Here is a 22721-nt window from a genome sequence, read left to right as displayed (position 1 = left end):
CACCTTTACAGCCAGTGTTTCTGAGGGAGACTTCAGACTGCTCCTATTTGTTTGAGTGGCGAACACAGCACGCCTGCCCACCCTACAGCGTGACAGAGTGTTCTACCCAGTAAGTTCTTGCGTCTGTTGGCTCTTTGAGTCAGCCTGCCTTGGCAAAATTTGGCTTCACAGCGAGTGTGTATCTTGGTCCATTAATTTCTGTCCACACTGGGGATGTTGGCTCCAGGTGGCCACATTTGGGGTTGGTGCGTCAGATACATATGGAGAGGTGACAGGGACAGAAGCAGAGCTGCAAAGCCTTCCTGGTTCTTGGGGTTGTAAGGAATGGGGTGGTCCACTGCCCTTTGTCTACCAATTCCTCAAGATACTGCTCATGTTAGGAGCCAGGGCCATGGTAACAGTGGGCCTTTTCCTCAACCCTTACTACCGTTTGATGGAGAGAACCACACAGCCTGGTACGCGGTGGGTGAGGGAGAGTACAGTGTAGCCCTGTCCTGCTGGCTCTCGGTGCCCCTCCTGACCTTCATCACTTGGTTTCTTGTGACCGAGGCATGCTGCCGGGATTAGAGGCGGTAACCATGGTATTCTGTTTTCTGTAGGGATGGGGCTGGAAACTCCATTGACCTCTCCTCACTGACGAGATACAGTGACAACTGGGAGGCTGTGACCAGGACAGGAGCCCCTGAGCACTACCTCATCAATGTGTGCAAGTCTCTGTCTCCACAGGCTGGCAATGGTGAGCAGTCTTCTCCCCTGGTGGGTGGTGGGAGAAGTTTGGCCTAGCAGCAGCAGGGAGAAAACTGAGGGCCTTGGTGACTGGTCCCCATGTGGCTGGCCAGGCTCTGTTGTTGCTGAGGACTGCAGGGAACACAGTAACCTTTCTGATCACAGGACAGGACTGTGGGTGGAAAGAAAGCAATATGCAAGATGGGAGGGGACTAGAGACCGTTAGGTAGCCCGCTGTTTATCCTGTAGGGACTTGCACCATTTAGGGTGAGCTCCCCAAGGTCTGGGGTGAAAATAGAGACAAGAGAATACTGTTTGACTAACAGTTTCCCAGGGAATTCCTCGGAATGCTGAAAATGAAGGTCACCTATGTTGGGGAGTGAATGGTGTCCCCTCAGGTGATGCTTTTTTAACTGTGTGATGGGGGCCATGGCCCACTCTCCTGCTGTGTTCTGGGTAGCCTGTGACTCTGGTGCAGGCCTGACCCTTCCTCAGGGCGTATGGCACAGGTGCTTGAGGAACAGGAAGTCACTAGAGTTCTTAGTGACATCTTGACGAAAGAGTGAGAATATGGGCCCTAATAGTGCCCCACTGCGCTGAGGACACCTAGCCTTGTCATACATGGTCTTTAGAGATGATGGGGCGAGGATGTGGTCTTGGGTATGCCATGCCTCACATTTGCCCCAGCCCTTTATGGTTATGCAGCATTTCAGTGAGCAAAATAATAAATGCCAAATCCATGTGACTGGTAGAAAACACAGCTGGTTGTCATGGGGGGTGGTAGTGGTTGTCATGGAGTAGTGGTGCTGGTATGGTTGTCATGCAGTGGTGATGGTGGTATGGTTGTCATGGAGTGGTGCTGGTGTGGTTGTCATGGAGTGGTGCTGGTGTGGTTGTCATGGAGTGGTGGTTGTCATGGAATGGTGGTGGTGGTGGTGTGGTTGTCATGGAGTGGTGCTGGTGTGGTTGTCATGGAGTGGTGTTGGTGTGGTTGTCATGGAGTGGTGGTTGTCATGGAGTGGTGGGGGTGTGGTTGTCATGGAGTGGTAGTGTTGGTGAGGTTATCATGGAGTGGTGGTAGTGCGGGTGTGGTTGTCATGGAGTGGTGGTACTAATGTGGTTGTCAAGGAGTGGTGCTGGTGTGGTTGTCATGGAGTGGTGGTATGGTTGTCATGGAGTGGTGGTGTTGGTGAGGTTATCATGGAGTAGTGGTGGTGCTGGTGTGGTTGTCATGGAGTGGTGGTGCTAATGTGGTTGTCAAGGAGTGGTGTTGGTGTGGTTGTCATGGAGTGGTGGTGCTGGTGAGGTTATCATGGAGTGGTGGTGGTGTGGTTGTCATGGAGTGGTGGTGAGGTTATCAAGGAGTGGTGGTGGTGCTGGTGTGGTTGTCATGGAGTGGTGGTTGTGTGGTTGTCATGGAGTGGTGGTGGTGCTAGTGTGGTTGTCATGGAGTGGTGCTGGTGTGGTTGTCATGGAGTGGTGCTGGTGTGGTTTTCAGGAAGTGGTGTGGGTGTGGTTGTCATGGAGCAGTGCGAGTGTGGTTGTCAGGGAGTGGTGCTGGTTGCAGTCTTGGAGCAGTCTTCACTGCAGTCACCCCAGCAGACTCTGAGTGTGTCTTGTGTTGCAGAGCCGTGCCCTCCAGAGGCAGCCGTGTGTTTGCTGGATGGCTCCAAGCCTGTGAACCTTGGCAAGGTGAGGGATGGTCCTCAGTGGACAGATGGTGTGACTGTCCTGAAGTATGTGGATGGTGACTTGTGTCCAGACAAGATTCAGAAAAGGTCAACCATTATTCGCTTCACCTGCAGTGACAGCCAAGTGGTGAGTTAATGACTTCCAGACTTCCAGAAGAATGTGGGACTATGAGCCAGTGACACTGCCAGGCTTCCTTTGGGCGCAAGCTGAAGAGCTCAGGGTGGCATGGTTATGGTGCATGCTAGCTGTGAAGGTCTGAGGTTTGAGAATGTGTGTCCCCTTGTCGACTCTGTAGGCAATTAATTACTTGGGTCCTTTCAGGCACAGGGCTGATTCTTTTGAGTGTAGTCTGGTTCCTTAAAGATAGAAGGGCAGCTAACAATGGCTCTGTTCTGTGTTGGTGGTAAGATGTGGAAAGGAGACCAGATGTGTCTGTGTCTCTTCTGCAGGTACTAGGCATACCTCGCTGGGTTCACCTTCTAAGTTGCCTCCCTCTCTGGTTGGCTGGTATTGGCATCCAGTAGGCATGGATGGCACGGGTAGCTTGTCTTTGACATGGCGGAGCCCCTGTGCATTCTGTTTGTGATCTGCATTGGGGAAGTAAGATCTGGCTGCAGCTGCCCCTCTGTGCAGGCAGAGTGAGGGATGGAGGTCAGACCTCCTACGTGGTTCCTTCTTGTCTGCGAGGGAGCAGATGCCTTATGGCCCAGGATACCCTGGAGGGCGGGGAGGCCTCAATGCATGAGTGCTGCGAGTTGAGTGAGTGGTCTCAGCTCCATAATGGTGGGGTGTGCCTGAGGCAGCAGTGAGCTGTAGCCTGTGTCCCAGAAGCATTAGTATTAGTGGCTCCTTTTGTTTTGACTGGAACAGGTTTTAGTTCTCTGTTTGCTCACAGAGTCCCTTTGCCTGGGCTCTCTGGGGCTATCCTTAGGAAATGTCTGGCTCCCTTAGCTGACTTCTGCCCCTGGTATTTTGCTGATTTCCTTGTGTAAAGCCCACAGGTACCTTCCCTTTACTTTTCCTGACCTATGCTTACCCCATAAAGACACCCCAAGACTTACCATGCTTGGCTTTGCCAAACAACTTTCCTGGGGTGCACCCCGTACTGCACCAGCTACTCTAATGCAGGCTGTCTCTGCTTGCCCTAGAGCTCCAGGCCTCTGTTCATCAGTGCTATACAGGACTGTGAGTATACCTTCTCCTGGCCCACGCCTGCTGCATGTCCTGTGAAGAGCAACATACATGATGACTGCCAAGTCACCAACCCCAGCACAGGTGAGGGACAGGCAGAGACCTAGGAGATGAATTTGATGTTTGAGTATCTTTGATCTTTTCTCTGAGCCCTGTGCTCGTTCTAGGAGGAAGCTACCTTGTGCCCCTTGCTCTCCTCTGAAAGCCAGTCTCCATCTTGTTTTTTGCTGTGCTTCTGGCTTGGTGCTAGCATCTACAGATCTGGGCACCTTTCAGAGCCAACAGGATAGCTACTAGAAGGCTTCTGCCCTTCCTATATGCTAAGTGCTAAGAGGAATGTGGGTGGCAGGCTGTTGACGGTTGGAGAGATGCATCTGGCCCTCAGGAACCCCAGTAGTTGCTGTGGTACACAGAGGCCTCTCATAAGGAGACTGGTGATCAAGTGACAGGCGCGCGCTGCTGGTTGGAATGTTTTACGGTTCTCTTGATCAGTGTGTGCGGGAGTGGTGAAGAGTGGCATGGCCCTTGCCAATGTGACACCCTGCTGAGTCTCGACTTCCATCTCCTACTCTGCAGGCCACCTGTTTGACCTGCGTTCCTTAAGTGGCAAAGCTGGCACCACGGCCTCCTACAGTGAGAAAGGGTTGGTCTACATGAGCATCTGCGGAGAGAACGAAAACTGTGGCCCTGGTGTGGGTGAGTGCCATAGCCTCTCTTGCCTGTTGTCCTTCCCTGCTGTCCAGAGCTGGCTTCAGCCCTGTCACTACTTTCAAGACCCACACTGCCATCCTTGTAGTAGTTAGGAGATAGGGGCTGCATGACAAGTGAAACCAGACTGTGGATGCCACTGGCCCTTACTGGTGCTTTCTCATCCTTTCGTGCGTTGCAGGGGCCTGCTTTGGACAGACCAAAATCAGTGTGGGTAAGGCCAGCAAGAGACTGAGCTACGTGGATCAAGTCTTGCAGCTGGTGTATGAGGAAGGGTCCCTGTGTCCCTCTAAATCAGGCCTGAGGTACAAGAGTGTCATCAGCTTTGTGTGCCGGCCTGAGGCTGGACCTGCCAACAGGCCCATGCTCATCTCTTTGGACAAGCAGACGTGTACACTCTTCTTCTCCTGGCACACACCCCTGGCCTGTGAGCAAGTGGTGAGTGGAGGCAGAGCGTGCCTGCGTCACGCTGCTGCATCTGGGTCTTCAGTTCATGGGTCCCCAGCAGTCCAAGGCTAGGTGGCCTTAGTTGATTGTTATTCCCTTTTTCTTCTCTTGGGTAGAGGTCTCACATTATATCCTAAGCTGACCTTCAACTCACTGTATAGCTCAGACTAGCCTTGAACTTGTGGCAATCTTCCTGCCTCAGCCCCTTGAGTGCTGGGAATGTAGACATGTTCTATCATACCTGGGTTTAGCTTCTTAAGTTCTTTTGAATAACCATCATGGTCACTGGAGGAAAATTATTACAAACTCAACTGTAGTCTTTTTTTTTTTTTTTTTAACAGACAGAATGCACTGTGCGAAACGGAAGCTCAATTATTGACTTGTCCCCTCTCATTCATCGCACTGGTGGCTATGAAGCATATGATGAAAGTGAGGATGGTACCTCTGATACCACCCCTGACTTCTACATCAACATCTGCCAGCCTCTGAATCCCATGCATGGAGTGCCCTGCCCTGCAGGGGCTGCAGTGTGCAAAGTCCCTGTGAACGGGCCCCCTATAGTAAGTGTATAAGGCAAAGGGTTGGGAGTCTTTGTGAATTGTAGCCTGTGTGCCGTGTTTTGTGCTCCCAGAGGAGTGTTCAAGCAGAAAGGATAGAGAGTGTAGGCTCAGATGGCTCAGGAGGATTAGTGCGAAAGTGTTCGGAGCTGCTAACCAGTAGTGCTGACCAGGAAGTCCGAGCTGCATGAAGACCGAACAGTTGCTTAGATAAGCATTTTTAAAATCTGTGTATGTGTGAGTGTAGGCCACCTGTATTTAGGTGCTGTGGAGCTAGACTGGGGTTTTGGTTTCTCACGGGAGGTTACAAGCACTTGTGACCTCCCTGATATTGGCACTCATCTGTGAACTTGGGTATCCTACAGAAGAAGGTACAAAGAATCCTCTCCTAAGTTTGCAGGTTGGTGGTCACATGACAGGGCTAGGTGGTAGAAGTGTTTTTGGGTACTTCTGATTAGTGCGAATATTGTTCTTAACCACGGAGCTCAGGTGCATTTTTTTTCTTTTAAGATTTTTATTTTATTTTTGATTACGTGTATATATTCATATATGGGGCGCATGCAAATGGGAGTGGGTGTCCAGCAGAGGTTAGAAATACTAGATCCCTGAAAGCTGGAGTTACAGGTGGGTGTGCTGGGATCGAACCCAGGTCCCATGCTGGAGCAATGAGAGCACTTTTGACCACTGGCCTTCCCTCCAGCCTCCCAGATATGCTTTCTGCATATTATGTTAGGAGCCTCAGGGTAGAACCTGACCAGGAGAGGTGTTTATGCAGAGTGGTGAGAGCACTAACATAGCTTGTGTTTTCATTTCAGATGCTTCTGCAATAAAACACCTAAGGCCTGCAGGCTCTTTCCTTAGTAATGAGTTATAATTAAGGGAAAAAACAATTATGATGATAACTAAATTCTTGGCCTTAAGCTTCTTGGGTTTGGATTTTTCAAATTGTATTCATGGTTTGCCAAGGCCTTCAGTGTTTTAAATTCTAGACTGACTTCAGTGGTGAGTTCTGTTGTGGATTCCGGATGTCCTTTAAAAGTGATGTCAAGTGTATGTAGTATGGTGCAGAGGACGACCAAGGCGTGACCATGTTTTGCTAGAAAGTTCTTCAGTAGCATCCTGACCAGCCATTCTGATTGTGGATCTTTTCCCAGAGGCTCCGTCTAATGAGTCTTTCTGCTTTTTTTTATATTATTATTATTATTTTATTGTTTATTTTTTTTGAAAAAAAATTTTCCGCCTCCTGAGTCTTTCTGCTTGGCCATCCTTTGTAAGATTAAAATTTTGCCTCCCGTTCTTTCATTGGTGAAGGCATTATGTCATGTGGTCTCAACATGCCCCATAGTAGTGATTTAAGAGCTTTGCAGCTGAGTAAAAACCACGAGAAAAAGCACATCCTTGCCATGTACATGTCCATATGCACACACTCATGTTCAGAACCGGCATATACATAGTACCACACGACACTCATCACATACACACAGATAGTACACATACACACTGGCATGTTTTTGGTCCATCTGCCTTTCATTCATTTACTTACTTAAAAGTACTTATTAAAGAGCCACTGTTTGTCAGCTGCTGTCCTAAGCAACGGTATGTAGTGAACAAGTGTTGTCTCTTGTGTGGTCATACTCAGTAGGCACCACTGAGCTGGGTAAGGAGCTGTTTTTGTTGATAGAGGTTTCTTTCCCTCCCGGTCCCACAGCCATTCAGTTTCCAAGAACACACAGAGGTCTACATTATTTATAAACTGGTTGGGCCTATTAACTCAGGCTTCTTATTAATTAACTCTTACATCTTAACCCAAATTCTTTTCAGCGTTAGCCACATGGCTTGGTACCTTTATCAGTGAGGCATTCTCATCTTGCTTCTTCTGTATCTGGGTGACAACTGCAGACTGAGCCTTTCCTTTTCCCAGAATTCTCCTGTTCTGGTTGCCCCACCTATACTTTCTGCCTGGCTACTGGCCAATCAGGCATTTTATTATAACAGCACAAGTGACAAATCTTTACAGTGTATAAGAGCATTGTCCCACAGTAAGGAGCAGTCTCAGGGTGGTGTGGTTCTCAGGACCCCAGCAGGGACATTGCCAAGGTTCCTGCCTCCTCCTTCTGGGGCTGGGGACAGTGGCATTCTTGCTATGAGTGACCAGAGAAATTCCTAGTTCTTAGAATCTGAAAGCTGAATATGAGTAGAAACACCCTTGGTGCCCATCCCAGCTTCTCTGGAATGTACACATGCCAGCGACTTGCTTGCCTGATAGTCACAGAGCAGCAGAAAGTGCTTCTCAAAGGGCTGATGATGTAGACCCGCTGCAGTCCTTGTGGGTCCCTCGTCTGCCAACCTTGGAATGGTTATGAACCACTGTTTGCTTCCTCCTGTTCTAGGACATTGGCCGAGTCACAGGTCCTCCAATATTCAATCCTGTGGCGAACGAAGTTTACTTGAACTTTGAAAGCAGTACTCCTTGCTTAGCAGACAAGTATATGAACTACACCTCGCTCATCGCGTTCCACTGCAAGAGAGGGGTCAGCATGGTATGTGTGTGCCACCACCTGTTACCTTTGCCCACAGCACCTGCCATGGGGAGTGCCTGTGTCCTTTCTCAAAACTATTTAAAAAGTACTTGATGCCGGGCGGTGGTGGCGCACGCCTTTAATCCCAGCACTCGGGAGGCAGAGGCAGGCGGATCTTTGTGAGTTCGAGGCCAACCTGGTCTACAAGAGCTAGTTCCAGGACAGGCTCAAAAGCTACAGAGAAACCCTGTCTCGAAAAACTAAACAAACAAACAAACAAACAAACAAACAAAAATATACTTGAGGTGTGAGCAAGTCTGAGTTAACATGGATGCTTTTGGTCACTCAAAAACATGGAAACTTTTGGGGAGAGAAGCCACATTGTTTTCTGAGTAGGAAGTCAGACTTTAGGGCCCCTACCACCATTCATTATATAGTCTTATCTCTCAGGATCAGATAAGCAAGTGGAACTGTTCTCAGCTCTGAACTTGTGACATCTGGGATGCACTGAGAGGACTCGTGCTATTCCCAGTGCCCTGGGTAGATGCTGGTGTCGCAGCAGGAGAGGTTCTAAAGGGTTGTCCTTCCCAGTGTTTGCCATCTGTGGTAGAAGCTCTTTCCTTGTATGAGTCACTCAGAAAAGGTCTCATCAGCAAATGTAAATGGAATTGCCAAACAACTGGCTGCTTTCTGCTGCTGTTGAATGAATCTGTGTAGTATATGACTGCAATATATTTTGCCCTCTTAAGTATTCCTGGTGTCAAGATTTGGCAAAATGCAGACCTGCTTTGGTTTGCCTATGCTTGCTTCTGTAGTATGTGGAAGGGGGGTGTATGTCCTCACCACTCCCAGGCAAGAGTGTGGTGGATCTTCAACTCACATCCTATGGTTTTTAAGATTCATGCTCTTCTTGGCCACAGGGAACTCCTAAGCTGATAAGGACCAATGACTGTGACTTTGTGTTTGAATGGGAAACTCCGATCGTCTGTCCTGATGAAGTGAAGACACAGGGCTGTGCTGTGACAGATGAACAGCTTCTCTACAGCTTCAACCTGACCAGCCTCTCCACAAGCACTTTCAAGGCAAGGCTGCCTTTCATAGCCAGGGGCTCTGACTAGTGAGGCAGGCAGTGAAATTCTGTAGCACAGGTGGATAAAGGTTTGGGGGCATGCCTTGGACCACATAGCCCTGGAGCAGAGCCACATTAGTTTGGTTACAGAAATCCACAGAGAATTGCTAAGTTGCCAGCCGGAACTCAGGGTAAAGAGACCGCAGTTTGCCAACCACGGAGACTGTGAGTGACTTAGTGTTATGCAAAGCTCTTCAGCCATGTGTCTGTGGATGGGGACTGCCAGTGAGGGTGCGAGGTTCTTGCCAAGTTATCCCAGTGTATGGACTGGGCTACAGCACCTCAGCAACTGCTTGTGCCTGGCGCTGGTGAGTGGCGAGTTCTTAACCTTCTCCGGAGTTGGTGCCTGGGGTGCACAGCCCCCCCCCTCCAGGTGCACAGTGAGTAAAGACAGCAAGGCCCATGCTTACCTGTGGAATCATCTGCTTAGCTTCTTAGCTCATTCCTTACCCAGCCGAAGAAGTCAGCCTGGAAGCCTGGAACAGCAAGGATCTAGCTAGAGAGGACAGTTGAACAGCACCCATTGGCAGCCTGGGCCCAGAGGAGAGAACAAGAAAGGAAAGGAGACTTGGAGTGAGGGGATTTTGACCTTTTCTAGTGGCCAGAGGGAACTACCTAGAGTGCCAACAGGGCATTCCTGGTTCCCCTGGAGGTGGCTTTGGGAACCATGGCACTATCCAGGTACAGGAATGTGAACTGCAGTAGCGTTTCTGTCCTTACTTGGAGCTCTGCTCTGTTCACACTGTCCACAGCCAGCTGTGCTCTTTGTCTGCAGGTTACTCGCGACTCTCACACATACAGTATAGGAGTGTGCACTGCAGCAGATGGCCTAGACCAGGGAGGCTGCAAGGACAGCGGCGTCTGTCTGCTTTCTGGGAGCAAAGGGGCATCTTTTGGTCGCCTAACATCGATGCAGCTGGATTACCGGCACCAGGACGAAGCAGTCATTCTGAGTTATGTGAATGGTGACCCTTGCCCTCTAGGTAAATCTTCACTGTAGGGTAATTTTCAGATTCCTGGTAAATAGATTAGACTTAGCAGGAAAATCCCTGAGGAGTGAAACTTTAGGTCTGTGAGCACTCCACCCTGCCACAACGCCCTCCCTGGTATGAGTGAGTGTGCCTGGAACATGCGTGCTGTCTTCACATGTTTGTGCAAGGGCATCCTGGCTGTCAGGCAGGTAGACAGCTTCTTAGAGACTCCTTGTTGGCTATCCTTGGGCAATGGCATCTAGTAAGGTGTTGATACATCTAAATGACCTTGCTTCTTTCTTTCCAGAAACTGAAGATGGCGACCCCTGTGTCTTCCCCTTCATCTATGAAAGGAAGACCTATGAGGTCTGTGCTTTGGAGGGACGGTCAAAACTGTGGTGTAGCAAAACTGCAAATTACGATCGTGACCATGAATGGGGCTTCTGCAGACAGAGTAAGTGGGGAACCAAGTCTGAGGATGGGAGGGGGCAGCTGTTCTAGGGATGGCCACGCTAATTGAGGCCATGATCTAGGGTGTAAGTTTCTTCTTGTTGGCTACAGAGAGCATTTTAGTTCCTCCATGGGACGACAAGGCAGGTGTACATGTGAACCATAGTGGAGCTGTACTGAGTGTGGGCGTACCGTGAGTGCTCACCTGGGTCCGCTCAGTAGTGGAGTCACTGTGCTCACATCCCAGCATGCAGCTCTGGTTAGGTCATTCCTCTCTGTCGGGTCTGCAGTGTGAAGTCACTGAACACACCATGTGTGGGGGTGGTATTCACGGAGAGACAGACTTAGCGCCTGGCTCCTTTGTGACTGAGGGGCGGAGGAAGAGTGACTCAAACACCTTAGAATCCGTGTAGCTCTCTAAGTTACCACGGACGAGTGTTTGGTTTATGGGCAATGACTAGCTTCGAGGCTTGTATTGACAGGTAATACTTGTGGCCCATGGGTGTCACTGTCACCATCAGTATATGGTCAAATGTTGAGTGCTTTCCCGGGGGGAACCCTAAAGGTGTTGTGGGGTCCGCGGGAACTGAGACTGTGGATAGATCTGCAGGAGTGAGACAGATCTTGTCCAAGACTGCACAGGAGATAGGAGGTGGAGAAGTCCAGGTGTTCGCCCCACCCTAGGTCTGACCATCGCATGCCACTGCTCTCCAGCCAACAGATACCGGATGTCTGCCATCATATTTACATGTGATGAAAATGAAGATATTGGGAGGCCAGAAGTCTTGAGTGAAGATCGTGGGTGTGAGGTGACATTTGAGTGGAAAACAAAAGTTGTCTGCCCTCCGAAGAAGATGGAGTGCAAGTTTGTTCAGAAGCACAAAACCTATGACTTGCGGTTGCTCTCTTCCCTCACAGGGTCCTGGGACTTTGTCCATGAAGGAACCTCGTGAGTATGCACCCATTACGGTCCCTCAAGTTTGCAGATAGGAATATCACATAACTGTGGTCTTCGGGGCTCTCAGTGAGACATGATCTAGAATGTCACCAAGTGGCTCTGACATAGTGTGTGGGGTGCTCTGGTGGACTCACATGGAGATTGGAACCCTGGCAGTTGTTGTGCTTCCTGGTGCACAGGTGTGAGGTAGTGTGGGGTTTCTAAGACTTTTGTCAGGTATTACTCTGCCTTTGCCTTTTGAGCTCCATGTGGGGAGTGCTTACTCTGCCAGGCACTCTGAGCACTGCAGGTCCTGCTGCAGATCAGGGCTGCGAATGGAGGACCTAGTGTCTGCTCTACCTCCACGGCCGTCTCTCTCCTCTCTGCACTGTGCCAGGGATACCTGAGGACATGTCTCTGCTCCTTCTGCACTGCCAAGGCTGCTCTAGGAGCCACCTCCCAAGGCAGCCTGGAGTATCTTAGGGTAGAGATGTCACTTCCCTTTCTCCCACCCCTTTGTTTCATTCCACAGGTACTTTATCAATCTGTGTCAAAGAGTATATAAAGGGCCCCTGGACTGTTCTGAAAGGGCCAGCGTTTGCAAGAAGAGTCTATCTGGTCAAGTCCAGGTTCTGGGGCTTGTTCATACACAAAAGCTGGATGTCGTAGGTAAGGCTCTGGGGTCCTCATCCTTGATTCAGTTGCTGTACCAAAATTGGCAAGGTGAGGCTGTCGCTGGTGTGATGGGGAATGTACCTGAGCTTTGGTGAAAACTTGAGAGACTTTCCACCCACTTCCTGGAACGTGAACGTACATGCCATCTCTATGCTCTGACATATGACCACCTGTCTGTTTAAAACACCTCTGGTGATTGTGTGCTGCTGGCTCCTGAATCTATGTCTACACACACCTCAGGAATCCATAGTTGCAGGGGACATGGCACAGATGCATGTCTTCCTCAAGTACTTGGAAAGTAATCATGACTCTTTAGTAGTCTGAATACTAGCTCACCTTTCATTGGTCACTGAGGGGAAGGTAGATCTGCTCATTAGAGGACCATCATACTTAGCTAAAAATATCTAGACTGTGTTGGGTGTTTGGATATGGTGCTCTGCTGTCAGGCTAGAGTGGAGTTCTGAGTTGTGCTGATTGAGCTACAGGCTGACATTGATATTGAGATGGAGAGTGAATTCTGAGAAATCATCATGGCCTTTAGTCATAAGCCCAGGTTCTACAGATTGGCAGAGTTACCAGACAGGAAGTGGCCTGAGAGGTACCTCCCTCTGGGAATTAAATTCCCAACATGAGAACCCTGGTGGGTACACTTAGGAACGTCTTAGGAATCCTATTTTGCACAACCAGGGAGTCCTATGGAGTTGAATGGTCGTCCTGTAGGTGTGGATGGAACTCCTGCAGGTGTGAATGGTCGTCCTGTAGGTGTGGATGGTCGCCCTGTAGGTGTGGATGGTATCCTATAGGTGTGGATGGTATCCTGGAGGTGTGAATGGTCATCCTGGAGGTGTGGATGGTATCCTGGAGGTGTGGATGGTATCCTATAGGTGTGGATGGTATCCTGGAGGTGTGAATGGTCATCCTGGAGGTGTGGATGGTATCCTGGAGGTGTGGATGGTATCCTATAGGTGTGGATGGTATCCTGGAGGTGTGAATGGTCATCCTGGAGGTGTGGATGGTCGCCCTGTAGGTGTAGATGGTATCCTGGAGGTGTGGATGGTATCCTGGAGGTGTGGATGATATCCTGGAGGTGTGGATGGTCGTCCTGGAGGTGTGGATGGTCGTCCTGGAGGTGTGGATGGTCGTCCTGGAGGTGTGGTTGGTCGTCCTGGAGGTGTGGATGGTCGTCCTGGAGGTGTGGATGGTCGTCCTGTAGGTGTGGATGGTCGTCCTGTAGGTGTGGATGGTATCCTGGAGGTGTGGTTGGTCGTCCTGGAGGTGTGGTTGGTCGTCCTGTAGGTGTGGATGGTATCCTGGAGGTGTGGTTGGTCGTCCTGGAGGTGTGGTTGGTCGTCCTGGAGGTGTGGATGGTTGTCCTGGAGGTGTGGATGGTTGTCCTGGAGGTGTGGTTGGTCGTCCTGGAGGTGTGGTTGGTCGTCTTGGAGGTGTGGATGGTTGTCCTGGAGGTGTGGATGGTATCCTGGAGGTGTGGATGGTATCCTGTAGGTGTGGCCGTGGAAGTTTAGCATTTCTGAGCAGCCAAGAAGCTCATGATCCTGCTGTTGCCATGACAATGGTGGTGTGGGCCAGTGGCTGTCTTTGAGCATGGCGGACACCTTTAGAGGGCTGTCACTTGTCTTTACAGTAGACTTTAAGCTCCCGATGCTTTCGTAATGCCTTAGAAATAACACCAGTTCATTGTTTTGTTTCAGGTGACAAGGTCGTTGTCACTTACTCAAAAGGCTATCCCTGCGGAGGGAATAAGACAGCATCGTCTGTAATTGAGTTGACCTGTGCAAAGACCGTGGGCAGGCCGACATTCAAGAGGTGAGACAGTGCTCAGTGCAAGCACACTGTGGCTTTTTGCCTCCCATTTCTACACGGGCGTTGGGAAATGTGCACAGATGACGGTGTCTGGGCTGTCACTAAGACTCTGAGACTGAGGGCCTAGAGGCCAGAGCTGCGGATTGTCCTGCCTGTGTGGTGTTTTTCCCACAGGAGACACCCCACCCCCACTAGAGTGCTAAGATGTGCCATAGCCAGGCTACCTCAGCGCCTTAGCTTGGTTTGCCTTAGGAAACATGCCCCCGAACTGGCTTTGGGGCTGCCTGTGGTAGCCTAGCAGTACAGGGCTGACTGCTGCCCTTGAATGTCATGGTGGAATTCTAAGGGCCACCACCAGCAGCCTGTCTAGAACAAACAGGTTCTAGGATATTCTTGAGTGATGACATAGTGTGTTTCAGGCAGTGGCCGGTGCCTAGGGGGAGTGTGGCCAACAGGGAGAGCATGTGAGCTGCTGCTTCGGAAGCTGCACTTTGAAAGACAACCATAACAAATAAAAGGGCTTTTAAACATGAGACTCAGATGCTTGTAAAAGTGAAGATTGAAAGTCTAGATGCAAGACTTGTTAAGACATTTTTGTTGAGCTTGTTTTTCGTAAACAGAGGCTTGAACCCAGGGCCTCATGCAAGCTAATCAAGACTCTGCTCTTGAAAGGTATTTTTAGCTCCCTTTTGTTAATTTTGGGACAAGGTGTCACTAAGGTAAGGTGTCCAGGCTGGCCTTGGATTTGCTCTGTAGTTGTGATAGGCACTTCCTACCTTCTGCCTCGGCCTCCTGAGAGGCCAGAATCCCAGGCTGCTGTTCCCAGGGTCAGCAGGCACCAGATCCATGCCCACTTTTCCATACCACTGATGTTATCTTTTGTTACTGTGCTGAAGCATGGGGACCAAGATAGTTGTCCTGGCCCTGTGCTGTGGGGACCAAGGACTCTCCAGAGCCCAGCGGTGACCTCGTCCCCTCCTCCCAGGTTTGATAGTGACACCTGCACCTACTACTTCGGCTGGGACTCGAGGGCGGCCTGTGCTGTGAGGCCTCAGGAAGTGAGCATGGTGAATGGGACCCTCATCAACCCTGTGACCGGCAAGAGCTTCAGCCTCGGCGACATCTACTTTAAGTAAGTGGGAGATTGCCTCTTTGGCTTTACATGTAGTCAAAAGTGAACACAAACGAGACTTTTCCTTGCAGAAGTGCTACAAGGTAAGTAGTCTGTGTGCTTCTGCTTCTGTTACTGGGGTAACCACGGACTGATTAAAATGAAGAAAAGTGTACTGTTTCTCATGGCTTAACACCGTGGTGTGTCTTTATAAAAAGTAGCTCCTCTCCTGCTGGGGAGCCTAGGGGTTGGAGCCAAGGACCTCGAGAAGAGTAGGGGAACAAGGAATCTTCTGGACTGACCAGCATGTTGTAAAGGTCCATCTCTCCGCAGTGTCTTTGGCCATGTGGGGGCAGAGTGCATTGCATGTGCTGTCTATGGTGTATAAGAAGGTATAGTCACTCCAGGAGGGGACACTGGGGCAGGGAGTGAAGTCTCATGTGGCTGGAGTATGCAGGAGAAAAGAAACATGAAGGATTTTAAATCACTGTGTCTCCTCTGCCTCAGGCTGTTCAGCGCCTCTGGGGACATGAGAACCAACGGGGACAACTACCTGTATGAAATCCAGCTCTCCTCGATCACCAGCTCCACTAACCCTGCATGCTCTGGTGCCAACATCTGCCAGGTGAAGCCCAATGACCAGCACTTCAGCAGGAAAGTGGGCACCTCCGACAGGACCAAGTACTACATCCAAGGTAACTTGCTGCTGCCTGTTAGTGGTTCTTGTGCAGCTTTTTGAAGGGAGAGCTGTGTGTGCTCACCCATAAACCCACTGTGTGGAAATCTCAAGACTGCTTCTAGAACCAAAGCCCTTTGTGAGCCGGTATTGCCCTGGTGGGCAAATACAGAGGGAGACAGGGTGCATAATATGATTGTGACCTGACATTATGAATGCTGCTTCCTCATTTAGAAACTCTAATTCATTAGAGAAGGAGAGGTTCATGAGAGAGCTGGCTCAGTGGGTAAGGGTGCTTGATGCCAAGCCTGAGGGACCTGGGATTAGTGGGACTCACATAATAGAAGGAGAGAACCAACTCCATAAGCTGCCGTCTGACCTCAGACATTTGCCGTGTTGGTGGAGGACCCCATCAAGCTGAGTGAGAACAGGTGTGGGGAGGTTGACTGGCACCAGAGTCATTCTTGTTATCACACAAGTGTGTTCCTGTAAGGCCGTGTGTATTTTTTTGTTTGAAATAACTCATCTTTCACCATATACCTTTTGTGATTTGCTTTTGAACCATGTGACAGTTAACTTTTAACATAGTGTTTCCAGATCCATGATCAAGAGAACAGGAGCTGGTAGAATGAGGTTAGAGCAGGGTCCACTCAGTCATCCTGTATTTCTGACACCAAGGGCTCATTCAGTGGTTTCCACAGGTCACTCCCATTTGGAAATTTGGGTGAGAACTCCCAGAATTCTCTGGGAGCTGTTGTCCTCCTGCTTGCAGTTGATTATAGTTGAGGTTTTAGGCTGTAGTCACCCATGACAGGATGCTCCTGGGGAAGGCTGGGAGCCAGGTGTAGACCCTCCTCTGGCCTCCCTGTGGAAATAGGCTGTGCCGCCATCCCTACAGTGATGTGTGATGTCCCCCTGGAGCACTGCTGGCTAGGCATGCTGATTCTATTGTCTAGGCTGAAGGAGACCTGGTCAGCCCACCGTAAATCCTATCACTAGCCAAGGACAAAGGCCAGACCTCATGTTAGATGAGGTTAAAATCTTTCCTTGCTTTGGACAAACCCGTGAAGACAGAGTGCACGTGGACATTTGAAGTGTCCACTTGGTGACTGGTAATGATGCTGTGGTCTCCTTTCCTGGGTGACAGATGGCGATCTGGATGTGGTGTTTGCCTCGTCCTCCAAGTGTGGGAAAGATAAGACCAAGTCTGTCTCCTCCACCATCTTCTTCCACTGTGACCCTCTGGTGAAGGATGGGATCCCAGAGTTCAGCCACGAGACTGCTGACTGCCAGTACCTGTTCTCCTGGTACACTGCGGCTGTCTGTCCTCTGGGGTGAGTGTGGCAGCCATGTCCCTTTCTCATTACTGTTCAAGGCTAAGCCTCTGTGTTTTTCCTTGGTGTTATATTGGTATGTATTCTGATGAGGACAAAGGATGAATCTTGGTCTGTGCCATTGTCTTTGTCGTACACACCATCTCCCTTTCCTCAGCTACTGGGAGCAGGGCTGCTGTGATTCCTTCAGCCTTCCATGTGCTCTGTGTGCTTTACATGGCAGACTGCAGTTCAGTTGGAGTGAAGCATTTCTGTATTGGGGTAAACAAAGCATTCTGTAGGTCTTTAGAATGCGCTCCAGAGCCTGGGGTTTGGGGGCAGGAAGGGGAATGCTCCAAGGGCTCCAGGCCAGGGAGGGAGGAGATCATGGCGTTCTCATGTCCAGAGACCATTATCTTTATTTGCATGTGGAAACTAAGACCTGTTATTTGTAAGTAATCCTTGGTGTAAAGGAGCAGTTGAGGGTAGAATTTGAAGAATTCAGAGGTGAACAGCGATGAAAGTGTTCCAGAGAATCTTAACGTGCCCTTGAGCGCCTGTGCCGGTTCTGGCTTGGAGGTCTGCAGGCTCCCCACACTGCTGCTAGCATGCGATATTCCTACCCCAGCACAGGTTAAGAGGTGCGGGCTAGGGCCGGTCTGAAAACCAAGCTCTTCCGTTGTTTCCTAGCTTCCTGGTGTTAGTATGAGATTGTGTGGCTGTAATGCACACCAGCCCATCAGAACTCTTGCTTGGTGGCGCTCACCAGTTTATTTGCATTATTCTGGAGCCAAACTTTCACTGTAATTGTCTTTATTATGTGAACAGCCTGTTTGCCCCAAAACTCTTAGGAGTTCAGATACCTCCTGTCACTCCTTTCATCCCTGCCCCAGCGTCTCTGGGGCAGAAGATGGTGTTGTGTCGCTGTGTCGTGTGTGTGTGTGTGGCCCTGAGTGGCAGGAAACCAGAGAGCTCTGGAGTGTCAAGCCTTCATGCTGAGCCCTCCTGAGCAGAAGGGACAGTCAGCCTGTGTCCATGTACAACTGCTTCCTCTGTGTGCTGAGCATCCTGGATTATCCCATTCCATAGGAGTGTTCTTGGGCCAGCCAGGCCAGAACCAGCAGGCTCCACAGCATTTGTGCCTACGCCAGTCCTATCTATCCCTCTAGCCAGACGCCCCAGGGCTAGATTCTAAGATGGCCTGGTACAGGAGAATCCCTGTCTTTGTTTGGCCTGCAGGGCTCTGCAGGGCCAGGCAGACCCACAGGAGATGATGTCCATGCTGGTCCATGTCTTCAGCTCCTGCTATTTTTGTCAGTAGGCCTGTTTCCACCGTAAACATTCTCAGAACACTCTAGATGCTACTTTCTAAGCCTAGTGGGTCACGTGTCCTGGTCTGGATTGAGTAGGGGCTAGCTTCTGGGACCTAGTTTCCTTGGAATATTGCTCTCTACAGCTCCTGACACAGCTTCCTTTCTGTGGGATATCTTTCTAGTATGGCCTTGGATGGTGACAATGCAGGACCAGAGTACAAGGGACTCTCAGAGCGGAGTCAGGCCGTCGGGGCCATCCTCAGCCTTCTCCTGGTGGCGCTGACTGGCTGTTTGCTGGCCTTGCTGCTTTATAAGAAGGAGAGAAGGTAATGTGGGCAGCAAGGTAGGAGGGGCCGGGCCAGGCCGTGCCAGCAGTTCATCCAGTCTTAGCTATGGGCTTGGGTTTTGAACCTGGCAACAGCAAACATCTAGGTTCAAAATTCTAAGCAGTGGATGCCACTGCCTTTAAGTGTCTTAATTTCCATGACACAGCATGAGATTGCCCAGAACTTTGGCATTGTTCATAGGTGCTGAAGTGGTTCAAGTTCACACTGGGTATGTACACCACACATTCTAATTCACGCTCATTGTGCACATCACAGTCTTCTCAGTTGGTGCTGATGGGTCTAAGACACATGAGCCTTATGAAGTCCAAAGACTGATAAGAAGTTAAGAATCTTATGAGCGAGTTTTTTTTTTTTTTTACTGATCAACTGACTATCCTTCCCCCACATCACACAAAGTGAGCATTTATTAAACACCTACTGTGTGTCAGGTGCTCTCTCCTGTTGGCCTTGCTTTGCTAGGTGAAGGGCTTGTTACATGATTCTATTTTTTTGTTAGATTTTTATGTCACACATTAGAGCAGCCCTGGGAAAGTGAATGAGTGTATAGACTGGAGTCAGCCATGCTCAGATGTGAACTCGGAGGGAGGGTGGGGCTCAGGCAGAGCAATGGGCATACACCTGTGGAAGCCGCCATCAAAGTAGTCTGGGCCCACAGAGGTGTGTCCCTGCTGCTGACCTTGTGAGTCTCAAGGGTGGAGCAAGACTGGCACTTCTCGGCCTGATCTGAGCCCAGTGGTCCCAGTTGTGCTGTCACGGTGCTGTCAGTCATTCCAAATGCCCTGCCCTTAGGACACAGTCCTTAGGAGATGTGCAGACTGGACTTGTGCCAGCCGGCTGGGTGCCTTGTCTTTGCTCATTCTTCTGACCATTTACTGTGTTTTCTGTTTGACAGGGAAGCTGTGGTCAACAAGCTAAGCAGCTGCTGCAGACGAAGCTCGGGCGTGTCCTACAAGTACTCGAAGGTACTATCCGCTGCGTGGGGCAGCTGCTCCCTGCAGCGCTGCCCGAGCCTCCTGCATGCTGGCTTGGGAGGGAAACCTCACATCATCTGATAGCCTGTCTCCAAATGTTTGGAACTCTTAGAGTAAGCCCCAGTGATGAAGCCCTGTGCACCAAGTATCTGGGTAGTTTCTCTCAGACTTTCAAAAGAGGCCAAAGGACACAGATGTGTTTATAGCCCTCACACATATGTTGGTGGAATTTTCCTGTTCCACCACCGCTCCCAAAAAGCCACATAGAGACTTACTATTATCTGTAAATGCTTGGCCCCTAGCTTAGGCTTGTTACTAAGTAGCTCTTATAACTTAATTAACCCATATTTCTTATCTACCCTCTGCCTTGTGGTGGTACCTTCTTTCAGCACGGCATGTTCATCTTGCTTCTTTCTACATATCCTCCTGACTCCTTAGCCTCTGCCCTGAAAATCCTTCCTAGCTATTGGCCATTTAGCTTCTTTATTAAACCAATCACACTGATACGTAGTCAGACACTGTAAAGGACTAGTCCTCAGATGTATTGCCAGATCACTTTTAAAAAATAAATAGAGACTGGGAAGATGGCTCGGTTGGTATAGCACGATCCTCTAGAACCCATTTTAAAAAAAAAAAAGCCCTGGGCATGGTGATGCATGCTAGAATGCCCAGGGGTATTCAGAAGGGTGCAGCTCTGGGCCAACTAGCCAGCCAGCCCCATCTCCTTGGTGAACTCTAGCCAGTGGGAGACCTTGTTGCAAAACAAAAGAACCATGGCGGATAGCTTCTGAGGATGATAGCCAAGATTTTCCTATGTGTACACACACATGTGCACATTTGAACATACACATAAATACAGAAAATTTAGAAATTTGGTGCTCTGATCCAAGCCCTTCCTGTGTCTTCTCTAGCACACCAGATGCCCTCTCCCCAGTACACAGCTGTCCAGAAGAGCCCTTCTCTGCCAGCACGGCCCAGCAGTCACGGGCCATGTCAAGTCCTGTCCGCCTGGCCTGCTCGTTTGCTTGTGCGACTCCTGCTAGTGGCTACTTTGCAGGCTCTCATCCCATGCCAGCACGGAGAGCTCGCTGGGTTCACATGGTCTCTGCTGTTGTTCCCTGGCAGGTCAACAAGGAAGAGGAGACAGATGAGAACGAAACAGAGTGGCTGATGGAAGAGGTCCAGCCGCCAGTCCCGAGACCAGGCAAAGAGGGGCAGGAGAACGGCCACATCACCACCAAGGCTGTGAAAGCAGATGCTCTCACTTCGCTGCACGGGGATGACCAGGACAGTGAGGACGAAGTCCTGACCATTCCAGAGGTGAAAGTTCATTCGGGCAGAGGAGCCGAGGTAGAAAGCTCACAGCCCATGAGAAACCCACAGCGCAAGGTCCTTAGGGAAAGGGAGGACGATAGGGTGGGGCTGGTCCGAGGAGAGAAGGCCAGGAAAGGGAAGCCCAGACCTGGACAGCACAAATCATCCACCTCTGCCGCGCTGGCGTCCTTCCATGACGACAGCGATGAAGACCTCTTGCACATCTGACTCCGCGGTGCCTGCAGGAGATCGTGGAGTGGGGACAGCCGAGCACCTCCAACCAAATAAGACTTCAACTCGATGATGCTCCTATCATTTTGCCTTTAACAAAAACTGCTTCAAAGGGAAGAGTTTTTGTGACGGGGGAGAGGGCGAAGGAGGTGGCACCCCTCCTTTATGGTCGTTTACAGTCGTGAAACAAGTGTTGCTTGAATTGGCCAAAGGGCGGTACTTTGTGCCAGGGTTTTGCCCCAAGTCCTCACTTCCAAGCATAGCTGCAGTGTGCTTCCTTCCAACAGGTGCCAAGGCCACATGCATCTCACCACAGAGGGCTGTGTTTGAAAAAACCCTTGCTGCTTTAGACCCTATAGGGTGTTTGACCATTTATATTTTTAGCAATGTAATTCTCTCCCCCCTATTTATTGACTTCGACAATTACTACTCAGGTTTGCGAAAAACAAAACAAAAAGAAAAAAGCCAGTTTCTTCTGCCAGCAAGGGTGTGATGAGGTGAAGCTGGCAGTGTGCTGGGGTCGTCGTGTGGCTCCTGGACTGGTCCTGGATGCACACGCTAGTGAGCTGCAGTATTCTCTTCGCTTTCCATGTTGTAGGGCACGCACGTCCACAGGTCCCTGAGTGCCCAGGCTGGGAAGGCCTGCCTGCTCCATGCCTCGCATTGTACCTGCAGCTCTTTGCACGCATCCTCCTGGGTGCTGCCTTCCCAGCAGCTCACCCAGAGAAGGACTTTTGTACACGTGACTGGAGTTGGGGCAACACGGAGAGTAGCTAGCTGCACTTCCAGTTTGGGTTGTAGGTCTCTTCAGGTTCTCACGATACCACCTTTACTGTGCTGTTTTCTTTTTTTAAGGGGAAAAAGTGTTTATCACCCATTTGACCTATAAGAAGCCTTAATTTGCACAGGGTGACTTAGAGACATCGTGTGAAACACGGTGGGCCAGTGTTATGTGTGGACCTGTGCCCGGGCAGGGTCCCAGGATTGAAAGGCAGGCCCGGTGTTCTTCCACTGGCTGTGGACTTTTCTTGACATGTTCAATGACTTCTCACATTGTAGAACTGTGCATAGGTGGTATCTACACACCGAAAAACGAACTGCCCTGCATATTTCTTGGTTTATGCCAATTTGGCTGGCTTATTTGATTTCAACATGAGTGTATTTTTAAAAATTGATTTTTCTGTTCATTTTTTTCAATCAACTTTACTGTAATATAAAGTAATCGATTTCAATAAAAAATAAATTATTAATTAGGTGTAAATGACCCCCCCCCCTTGATTATGGCCACTTGCTGAGCAAGCGGCCATTCTGATTGCCTGTTTTTTCTTTCTGTCTAAATTTTAAAAGGCATTTGCTTTTGGGTTGCCTTTCCCTGAAGCTGGCCCACTTGTGTGCTAAGTCAGCTTTACCTGGGTCTGAGGGCTCCATTCTTGCACGTAAGTCTCTGTATTTCCATCTACCAAAGCAAAGCTGCCATTCCTCTTCAGTGACCAGTAAAGCCTCTTTGTGTGCGGCCCAGTCTAGGCCCGAGTAAATTCATGCGTCTTTATCTTAACTGAGAGTTGACACCAGTCATCCCCTGATAGTCGTCGATGTGCTGTCTGAAGTGTCTGTTGACCAGT

General features: G+C 49.9%; 1 protein-coding gene across 1 annotated transcript in view; it reads left to right on the top strand.

Moving 5' to 3' along the window:
• Positions 1-22396, top strand: part of Igf2r (insulin like growth factor 2 receptor) — a 91666-nt gene extending 69270 nt beyond the window's left edge. Inside the window, exons 29-48 of the mRNA XM_057756440.1 lie at positions 12-109; positions 600-736; positions 2354-2544; positions 3567-3693; positions 4186-4305; positions 4499-4755; positions 5106-5324; positions 7712-7861; positions 8761-8922; positions 9745-9952; positions 10248-10394; positions 11105-11339; positions 11860-11996; positions 13712-13826; positions 14809-14955; positions 15442-15629; positions 16758-16944; positions 18419-18562; positions 19476-19545; positions 20680-22396. Of these exons, the coding sequence (XP_057612423.1) occupies positions 12-109; positions 600-736; positions 2354-2544; positions 3567-3693; positions 4186-4305; positions 4499-4755; positions 5106-5324; positions 7712-7861; positions 8761-8922; positions 9745-9952; positions 10248-10394; positions 11105-11339; positions 11860-11996; positions 13712-13826; positions 14809-14955; positions 15442-15629; positions 16758-16944; positions 18419-18562; positions 19476-19545; positions 20680-21096 (3456 nt within the window). The 3' untranslated portion in view covers positions 21097-22396. The remainder of the gene's footprint in view (positions 1-11; positions 110-599; positions 737-2353; positions 2545-3566; positions 3694-4185; positions 4306-4498; positions 4756-5105; positions 5325-7711; positions 7862-8760; positions 8923-9744; positions 9953-10247; positions 10395-11104; positions 11340-11859; positions 11997-13711; positions 13827-14808; positions 14956-15441; positions 15630-16757; positions 16945-18418; positions 18563-19475; positions 19546-20679) is intronic.
• Positions 22397-22721: the final 325 nt, after the last annotated feature.

This window comes from Chionomys nivalis, chromosome 2 (genome assembly GCF_950005125.1).
Source record: "Chionomys nivalis chromosome 2, mChiNiv1.1, whole genome shotgun sequence".
In the NCBI taxonomy this organism is placed as follows: Eukaryota; Metazoa; Chordata; class Mammalia; order Rodentia; family Cricetidae; genus Chionomys; species Chionomys nivalis.
The sequence above is the reverse complement of the archived record's forward strand: the minus strand, read 5'-3'. Positions and strand labels throughout refer to the sequence as shown.